Source organism: Aulonocara stuartgranti (genome assembly GCF_965226115.1).
Source record: "Aulonocara stuartgranti genome assembly, chromosome: 1".
Classification (NCBI taxonomy): Eukaryota; Metazoa; Chordata; class Actinopteri; order Cichliformes; family Cichlidae; genus Aulonocara; species Aulonocara stuartgranti.
The window spans coordinates 31800586-31810770 of record NC_138939.1 but is presented as its reverse complement, the minus strand read 5'-3'; the positions used below and the strand labels follow the sequence as shown (position 1 = coordinate 31810770).

Below are 10185 nucleotides of genomic sequence, written 5' to 3'. Positions count from 1 at the left end.
AAAGCTAAACTCTTCCTAGGGGCATAACATGTGAAATACTGCAGTGACAAACTAGTGTGTCATGAAAAGAGGAAACTGGTCCTCCAGTGTGATCCGTGGCGGAATATAAGCACAAGCTGGAATTTTATCATGTTCACAGTCTGCATACTAATAGAAATAAACTATCAATCAAAATTTATGGTATATATTTCAAATATTTTATATTAGTCTCGTGTGTTTATGAAGTAACCTTCACCTAAACAAAAATGTCATAACCAAGAGGACTCAAACGCAAACCCAGAAACCAAGTGATGTTTACGATGGTTTATTTACAGCAGGGCAGACTCCAGTCCAGCCACCAAAACAGCCAGAGATGCACCACAGGATAGTAGGAGAAGGAGACGGAGAGGCAGGGTAAGTAACTAAATTTGAACCGTAATCATTTGAAGAAGCGACAACAGTCTGGTGAAGAGTGGCAGAATGAACCATTCTTTCGATTCACAAGCTTGATGAAGGCACGGTTAGTGAGCGCCTGCAGGCGGAGCAACCCGCGGCTGACCTGAAGGCCCGCCTCGAGCAGGGAAGCGATGGGATAAGGAAAGCTTTTCTGCCTGAGTGAAGGTAACAGAAGAGGAAGAGGCAAGCGAGAGAGGAAAAAGAGGAGGAGAGTGCCAGGACAGGACATATAAAATATGGCGAGCAAAGCTGGAAATGCCAATAGTGTATTTTATAATCTTAAATAATCACATCATTACACAATCCCTGGAGAAAATGAGCTAAGAAACAACTGGTGTTTACGTTCACTGGTCTTTAGATCCATCCTTACAGATCTTCTGCCTATCCAGGACATAAAATAAACTTAGAACTGGTATGAATGTTCCCTGATAAATCAAAATCTGATCCAGTGCTTGTTGCTTCCTGTTTTGGAAAAGCTTCACACTGAAAGTAGATGCTAGAAAAGTGTGTGCTGGAGTTGGAGTGTTATAACAGGAAGCAGCCTGTATTGAGAGGCCAGTGAACCATTTCTCCTGCAAGTTTAGTTCTTGTAAGTAAAACTCTTCTATTGTGGAGAAAGAGCCCCAGCAAAATCAGATGCTGATGGTGGTTTGATGGCGATATGCCAGCCACAACAACATTTTTGTATTCTTTATGTGACATATTCTCCTTGTGTGAGAGGTATATATGGAGTAGACCTGCACATTGTTCATGCTTTATACTTCTTGATCATTAAAGACTGCTGGAAAGTTCAGTGGGCTCAAGGTTTACTATGGAATACTGATACATTGTTTAAATATCATTATCACCGGCTGTTTTACGTAGCTGTTTGCTCTATTTTTATCTGTCGCCTTGCCGCCAGATTTCATAAAGTCGATGAATCAGGGCTGAAGGTTTTTACAGTTTTTCTCGATTGCTTAAACACTATAACCAGGCTTTTAAACTAAAATTTCAAAACCGTAACGCTATTTTTCAAAAAGCTCACCCATTTCCCTGAACTATAAACACTATTCCCTGCTTTGACACATGAGTCAAATTTGGTGAACTGTTACTGCAAAACTCTACACACAAATCCCTACATTTTTCAGTGCTTACACCATGTAGTCATTTAGAAAGCACTAGCATTCAATAATGTTAACTTAAGTCAGCATAGCTTGAGCTCAATTAGCACACAATTAACCAGGTGGAAACACTAGGAGTCAAAATTTATCACACACCAATCAGAACCTTCGATGGATAGATAAAAGGGCCAAAGTCAGCTCATTCAGGTTTGAAACAATGGATCCAAAGAGATGCAAAGGAAGAGGACGTGGTGGAGAAAGAGGACGTGTTGAAGGAGGAGGACGTGGTGGAGGAAGAGGACATGGTGAAAGAGGAGGACGTGGTGAAAGAGGAGGACGTGGTGAAAGAGGAGGAGGAGGAGGTGGTCTAGGACAACAGGAAGGTGGTGGAGGAGGAGGGAGAGGTGGAGGAGGAGGAGGACTTGGTGAAGGAGGTGGAGGTGGAGAACGACGGCGACAAGGAAGGGGAAGAGCAAGGGCAAGAAGACAGTCAGTCTCGGATGAAATTCGAGCCACTTTAGTTGACCATGTCCTTGTCCATGGGATGACTATGAGGGAGGCTGGGCAACGAGTACAACCGAATTTGAGTCGCTTCACTGTTGCCTCCATCATCAGAACCTTCAGGGAGGAAAACAGGTAGGTGTACTTGCAGTAAGACTGCTTTGTACAGTAACGTTTAAGTTACTGAACTTATGTTTCTTGAGTTTCAGTATGTTTCCATTATTTTCCTGTAAAAAGAATGTGTGACAGTTACAGTAATGAGTGCTTCTATTTTTGTAGGACACAGAGACGACCACCTGGTGGAAGCAGGTTAAGGCTTTTGTCGGAGGGGCAAGAGAGGGAACTTGTAAACATGGTAATTGCAAATAATGTAATCCGCCTGCAAGAGATTCAAAGGAGAGTGATTGAGGATGATCATCTTTTTCGAGGCATAAATGCCATCAGCCTCTCCACAATTGACCGCATCCTCCGAAAGAATCAATTCCGGATGAAACAGGCATACCGAGTCCCTTTCGAACGAAACTCTGACAGAGTGAAAAACCAACGTGTGGAATATGTTCAGGTATGAGTTTGGATATTGTATAAAGTATTGTGTACCATCACAGCATGGCAGTTTATGCTGCCATTTCAGCACTCTTGAACTGTGGTTCAGGGTACCGATTGACTCTACTGTGTTATGTGTTTTGCAGAGAATCTTTGAGATTGAAGGACGGCCTGTTCCCCATGAAATAATCTTTGTGGATGAGGCAGGTTTTAACCTGACCAAAAGAAGGAAAAGGGGGAGGAACATAATTGGCCATCGGGCTATTGTAAATGTCCCTGGTCAGCGTGGAGGGAATGTCACTATGTGCGCAGCCATCAGCCAACGAGGGGTACTCCACCGCCATGCCGTACTAGGACCCTATAACACTATGCTTCTCCTTGCTTTTCTTGATGGTTTAAGACAACATATGTTCCAGCTGGACTACAGGGAACCAGCACAGCCAGAGCAGCCTCACTACGTTGTTGTGTGGGATAACGTCAGCTTCCATCGCGCTGCTCTGGTTCGTGACTGGTTTACCAATAACCCAAGGTTTTCTAATATCTTTCTGCCTGCATACTCTCCCTTTCTAAACCCGATAGAGGAGTTATTTTCGGCATGGCGGTGGAAAGTGTATGACCGAGAACCTTATGTCCGTGTTCACCTCCTTCAGGCCATGGAAGAGGCCTGCCTAGACATATCAGTAGATGCATGCCAGGGGTGGATCAGGCATGCAAGAGGATTTTACCCCCGCTGCCTGGCTAGGGCCAATATAGCCTGTGATGTGGATGAGATTCTCTGGCCTGACCCAGACCAAAGACAAGATGCTGAGGTGGAATAATGTTTTTTGGTGTGTGTTGTACTGTATAGTACATGAATGACAATGTGCCACTGTACATACATTGGTTGCGTCTTTTGTGTTTATCATGTGAAAAGGTTTTTGAAGGGGAGAACCATAAGCAACCTAATTGTTTTGGAACTATTGTTTTGAATTAATTGTACCAGTGTGCAAAACTCTGTTGTAGTGTGTGTGTTTTTGAGGGCTTGTGTTTGATGTCTGAGGGCAAAGTTTGGTTTTTCAGCAAGAGTGAATAGTTTTGAGTGTAGAGCTTCATTTTGACCTGGAAATAGGATGTTTGGGAAATTGAGTGAGATGTTATGGATTTGTGTTTACTGTTGTGAGAATATGAGGCGTAGTTTCAAGAAATGTGTTTTAGCAATCGAGAAAAACTGTAATACAGGGGTTTAGTTTAGAGAGTTTTATTTGGATTTATATATCGCTGTTAGTTTAAATCAAACACCATGCCATTTTTGTGTGTGTCTGGTCTTTTTCTAAATGCCCCTAAGGGACCGCATCCATTTTTGTCTTTGATCACAAGTGTATTGTTATTTCATTCCTTTTTACAACAGCCATTACACATGATGAGCATGCTGTGTGCTATCACATCTTTAATGAACATCCCACAGAATAGTCTTTCCTTTGTCAGTTTGAGCAGCAAATGGCTCAGTCTCCTCCACAATGAATCTGTTAATGATTTTACCCAGCTGTGCATATTATTGCTCCATCCAGGAAACAATCAGCAATTAGATCATCTGGACCTAAATTAAATTTTTGTGAACTTACCTCTGCAGGTTTTTATTCACTTCCCTTAATCACTTTGTAATCGTTGCCCTGACAGGTGTTCCTGCTGCTCTGAATGTTAACTTAGAGAAATGATCAACCGTGCAATTATCTGCACATCGGTTCCCCCGTTAACGCTTATTTACTCGAGAGCTCACTTGTTAAGACGCTCATCTTCGATGCCACTGAAAGACCTCGGGTTCCTCCTTCAAAAAGGTCTACTCATCGATCGGAGAAAGATCGGCTGACTCATGGAACATGTTCACGTTCTTTAACCGCATATTCGCGTATTCATTTCATTCATCTTAAGCGGATACATAAATGTATCCGATGAGCATTCCAGAATGATTAGAGACTTGTAGCCTCAGAAAATGGCAGCTCAAGGTACAATTAAATTACACTTTAATTACCTGTGCCTTTCCCTATATCATCAACAGGACAGGGGAAATTACTTCAGTGGTTTTAGTACACACACTACATGGTTATATCAAATCTGCACAGAGCTGTTAAAGCAATTATCTCATTCCTGAGCAGAGCAAGCGATGAATGATCTTTGTGAGCAAGGGAACGACTTGAATGAGAGACCATAAAGGTGGTTAATACTTTTTCTTGCTCGTAGTTCATAAATACGTCTCATTTATGTGATCTGGTAGAATATGAAAGTCACAGGAGGATGAAGACTTACCCTTGTTGTTGTGTAGCTTGGGAAAGTCAAGACTGCCAGCAACCTTTTGTCAGGTCAGTGGAGATGTGTTTATGATGGTGTAAACAAATGTGGAACACTTTAAAGGGCTGTTAGCCCATTAAAACTGTTTTTCCGAATATAAGCACTTGGAATGAGATGCGTAATTAAGCCCTTTGTATTTACCAAAAAATGTTCCGTTCCAATATATAGAGGTTGAGGAGGAAGAAGAAACATTTTAAGCCCTACAGGACAAAAACCTCCATTCTCTGGGTTATTAATTATCATCTGATTAATGTATATTCCAGTAGGTGCTCAAGTGTTAGCACTACTTGACCTAAGCCCCACCGCGCATGTGATTAATCATGCTGTAATTGATAGACTAGGGAATAAAGTTGGTATATCTAGGGCTATGAAAGCCTGGCTCGTCTTCTACCCATCAGACTGTTCTGGGGCCAAAACTGTTTTGTGTAACCTTCGTCTTTAGCATTTGTCAGCATGCACTTTCTTTTAACTGCTTCACCAGCACTCCTCAGAGCCAACTTGTAAGTGTGAGTTGGCAGATTGCTCTAAAACTGATAATGTAGTTAACTGCAATAAAGATAACCAAAAAAAATGTAATGTACTGTGTATAGCAGTCTTTGCTAAACATTTAAATTCATTTATCAAAAACTGAAATGTTTAAAAAAAAAATTAAAACCTAAATAAACCTATTTTCTTTCAGGGCCTGGGTCTGTGACCCATCAACTCGAGTTTATTTTGTATGTAGTTGACTTATTTTGTATTTCTGATATACATAATAAGATGACGTTAATTTCTGGTATTACTATTAGTTTGTCGTAGTTGAGTTTTCGTCTGGTTGATGTTTACTTTATGTCTCCTTGTCTATGTAGGTTGCGCTTGTGTCTTGCCCCTCTATGTCTCTCTACTCTCTCTATGTGTGTGTGTTTTAGGGTCCTCGTCCTCCTTATGTCAAGGAGTGGCTGTGTGTAGGCAAGAGATGACCCAAACGCACGGCTCAAGACACACGGGGATAAACTCAAAAGGCAGGTCTTTATTAACAGGAACACAAAGAGCGATACAAAACTATACTGGGAGAAAGCTAAGGCACAGGGGAGACACAAGGAAACGCACACAACCATGAGGGACGACGCGACACGGAACAGAGGGGGACGCTGACATAAATACACAGAAGGTAACAAGAGAAGTGGAAGCACACGGGGAACACAGCTGAGGACAATTACACACGACAGAGCGGGGAGGACACGAAACTGAAAATGCTGATGTCGAGACGCGGACCTTAAACATAACACAGAAAGTACACAGAGACAGCCGAGAGAGGCAGAGAGAGAGAACACGATGGAAAGAGGAAAACACGGGACACAAGGAGTGGAAGCGAAGCACAATAACTCAAATCACTATATACACGGTCACACAAAGGGAGACACAGACGACAACACGGGGGGGGGGAATCTAATAACCAATACTGAACAGAAAACCTAGGGATCTTAAGAATACAAATGAACTTAATACAGAATGTCAAAACTCAAAACATCAGGTCAGAAGTCCTGGGACCGTGGCCTTCCTTTCCATTCCCCCAATCTATCATGGAATTTATGCCTGTGTGTTTACGTCCTATTGTCATGTTTGGTTGTCATGTCTGCATCTCTCCATGTTTCCCGTTTTATTTTGTAAGGTCTAGTGTTTTCCGTTCACTGTGTTTAGTTTCATTTCCTTTGTGGCGTTCAGGTTCATTTGTGTCTTCTGTGTTTCCCTCATTACCCTCCTGTGTATTTAAGCCCTCTGTCTTCCTCTGTTCTTTGTTGGGTCACCTGATTTCATCATGTCAAGTCACGTCAGGTCACAGTGTTTTGTTACAACCGTTCAGGGTGATGTTCACCAGAGGTGTGGACTCGAGTCACATGACTTGGACTCGAGTCAGACTCGAGTCATTAATTTTATGACTTTAGACTTGACTTGAAAAAATGTTCTAAGACTTGTGACTTGACTTGGACTTTTACACCAATGACTTGGGACTTGAATTGGACTTGAACCGGTTTACTTGAAAAGACTTGATATTTTACCCCAAATATAAAATTTAACATGCATATTATATAGAGATTGAAAATGTGACGTCATTCACGGGTAGAACCGCAAAGGATTCTGGGAACTCGTGGCAAGCGGTACTAGCGCACGCAGGCTTTCAATTGAAATCAGTTATACAGCGATAAAAAGAAACACAAAAATGTCAAGAAGCTGTTGTATTATTAACTGCAATAGCCGGTCGCATGACAGCCACGAGAAGCTGACGGGTAAAGAGATCGGTTGTTATCGGATTACGTCGTTGAAGAGAAATTGTTCAAGCCATGTTTCCGAAGTAACAAAGACGCGACGGATGGCCTGGATCGCAGCCATTCAAAGATCAAATATAACGTCCCAGAACCCTCCAGCTCACAGGTTAGTCTGCTCCAAGCATTTACACGAAGGTCAGTGTTTTTTAGTAGTTAATACGTCATTTTCATAACATAATTAGTGATATAGGTTACAAGCAAGTCTGGCGCTGAACAGAAATTGTCGCGCTATGCTCCTTTGTTTATTGTGCATAAATAGTCAATTGTCCTGACACAATATTGCGTTTCGCTTCTGTTATTATGGTACATTGACAAAAACATATACTTTTATTCACAGGATAAAACAGGTTTTTTGTATCACTAATTGCCCAGTACGATTACAGCATACAATATTATTGTCACTGCTACATTTCTGTGATGGGTACCAGAAATTATTTCCACTACTAATTAATTACCGTTGAGCTCAAAGGTCCTATTAATAAACGGTTAAGGAATGTGTATTTATGACGACAATTTGTGAGACTGGTAAACTTATGATACGTACGATGGTCTTTCGTTCTACACGGTGCATTTCAAGGTCCTGCACCCATCCGTCGGTAAACTGTACCTGGGCTTGTTGCAGTGACCTGAAGTTACTAAACTTCATGAGTGTATGCACTCACTCCAAGAACCGTATAATTATAAATATGCATATAAATATGCTAAGATGAGATAGCTGACTTCATCTAACTAGCAAATGTTGTCCAGGCTACGTTGGTGATACAGTTTTTTTTATGTGTATGATATTTTTGTCATGCGATTTTAAAGCCAGTCCTACAACCGCATCCAAGAATAACATGCAGCGTATCTCAGAACTGTCGGTGAAAATTATTCTTGGAGCTAGGTTTAATTGAGCTGCATTTTAAAGAGGTGCAATTTCACAATTTGTGTATATTTTCTAAGTTCACTATTTTGTCATGTGTTGAGAAAAACACAGATTTAAAAATTACATGGTCTAATATTTACATTTAGCATAACTGCAACATTATTTTTTCTTTTTTTTTTTTAAAGACTCGAAAGGACTTGAAATTCAAAGTTTCAGACTTGTGACTTGACTCGGACTTTTACACCAGTGACTTGAGACTCGACTCTGACTTGCCTGACATTACTTGAGACTTGACTTGAGACTTGAGGATAAAGACTTGAGACTTACTTGAGACTTGCAAAACAATGACTTGGTCCCACCTCTGATGTTCATGCTCATGTTTGGATTATTCCCCCGTCTCCCCCGTCTGTTTAGTTGTCCCAGTTTAGGTTTCAGTTTGGTTCCGCCTCTTGTTTCGCCTTGTGTTGTTTTATTGGGGGGGGGGGGGTTCGTATTAAGCCCAATAAATTGGCTTGCTTTTTGTTACTCTTTGTCTCCCATTCTCCCATTTCTGCTTTTAGGGTCATTCTATAAGCACGCCAGCAATCCCCACCATTTTCAAGCACTGTTTCATCTTTCCTCATCTTAAACAATAACTTATTTTTGAATTATTAAACAAAATGTGGCGTGAGTTCAGAATGTGTGCAAAGATATGCTATACTGTACTATACTGTAACTCTACGCAGTATGTTTTGAAGTCTTCTGTATTCATTTGTGTTCTATAGCTGCACACTATTAACATCATATAGTGTCAGGGTCCCTGTGCGTACCCGGTCGGCTCAGTATGGCTACATATGTTTTGTATTCTTTTTTTATTTTTTCCTGCTCTCTCCCTTCCCCTCTTTCCCTCCTCCCTCTGCCTGGGCGGAGCTCACCTGTGGGCTCCTGCCCTTGGCCCACGCACCTGTGGCTCATCACGAGTGATCCAGCTCCTTTATAAGATGGCAGCCCTGTGTTTCTCGTCGCTGGACCGTTGCTGACCCTCGTCAGTGTAACCCCAGCTCAATTACTTCTGAAGTGTTTTCACAGCGATTTACCTTACTATCCCTTCGTGTCTCTGTGTACAGATTCCCTGGACCTACCCCTGTGTTACCCGAGTGTGTGTGTGTGTGACTATCGGCGTCTTTCCCGGTCGTGTGTGGACCCCCGGAGCCCGGCTTTCCCCTCACTTTTGCAAATAATCACCTGGTGTATCATAATAAAGACTCTTGTGCTTCCAAGACCTAGAGCCTGTGCGTGAGTCCGTTCAGTCCCGTTGTGACATATAGAGTGGTCAACAAACACACATTACACAACATTACCATTGCTATTTCCTTTTTTTTTTTTTTTTGCCTGTCCCGTTTGGCTCTTTTGCCATCTGAATTATTGCTATTTCCTACTAGAACTATTTGGATACCACTCAAATACCAAGGACCACACCCTCTAGTAGCCGTGTGGTCATGTTTCTTCTTACAATCAAAAATCAACATTCTGGAAAATAATAACAAAAATATTAAATTTTTTATTATAAAATGAAATATAAAGCCTGTTACATTGAAATCTGTTCTTTGTTAATATTCTGTTCTGTATATGAAATTATTATTATCGTGCTCTGTGTGTGTAAATTTATATTTTAAATGTATGTTATTTCACATTACTAGTATTAGTTCAAGGAGTGTATGACCACTCTGATTTTAATTGTCTTTAGCAAACGAGGACTAGCTATGATGCAATAACATTGTGTAGCATTGTATCGTAGTTTGTTTGTTTTTTGTTTTAAATACATGTTAATCATTGTTTAAATGATTAATATGTAGAAATTTACAAAATTGTAAAAGTATTTTGACCCACTCTTTTTTTACAACATCAGTTGCTTCAGTTCACTAAGGTTTGCAGACACAGCTCTCTTAAAGTTCTACCACAGCATTTCAATCAGGCTGAGGTCTGGACCTGGACTGGGTCATTGCAACACCTTGATTCTTTGCTTTTTCAGCCATTCTGTTGTTGTGCTTGGGGTCACTGTTGTGTTGCGTGACCCAGTCTTGGCCGAGCTTTAGCTGTCAGACAAACGTGTAGCTGTGAATTCTGGCCA

General features: G+C 41.2%; 1 protein-coding gene across 1 annotated transcript; it reads left to right on the top strand.

The window, feature by feature from the left end:
• Nucleotides 1–1060: 1060 nt before the first annotated feature.
• On the top strand, nt 1061–4054 carry LOC309710475 (uncharacterized protein). The gene is made up of 3 exons (XM_082539988.1): nt 1061–2171; nt 2316–2598; nt 2726–4054. Exons 1-3 carry the CDS (start codon nt 1753–1755, stop codon nt 3395–3397), a joined length of 1374 nt encoding a protein of 457 aa, XP_082396114.1. The 5' UTR covers nt 1061–1752; the 3' UTR covers nt 3398–4054.
• Nucleotides 4055–10185: the final 6131 nt, after the last annotated feature.

Excerpts from the sequence above, each read along its gene's own strand:
- LOC309710475 (XM_082539988.1), top strand. The coding sequence starts at position 1,753 with ATGGATCCAAAGAGATGCAAAGGAAGAGGACGTGGTGGAGAAAGAGGA. Across the intron at positions 2,172-2,315 it reads ACCTTCAGGGAGGAAAACAG|GACACAGAGACGACCACCTG; the intron begins GTAGGTGTACTT and ends CTATTTTTGTAG. Across the intron at positions 2,599-2,725 it reads AACGTGTGGAATATGTTCAG|AGAATCTTTGAGATTGAAGG; the intron begins GTATGAGTTTGG and ends TGTGTTTTGCAG.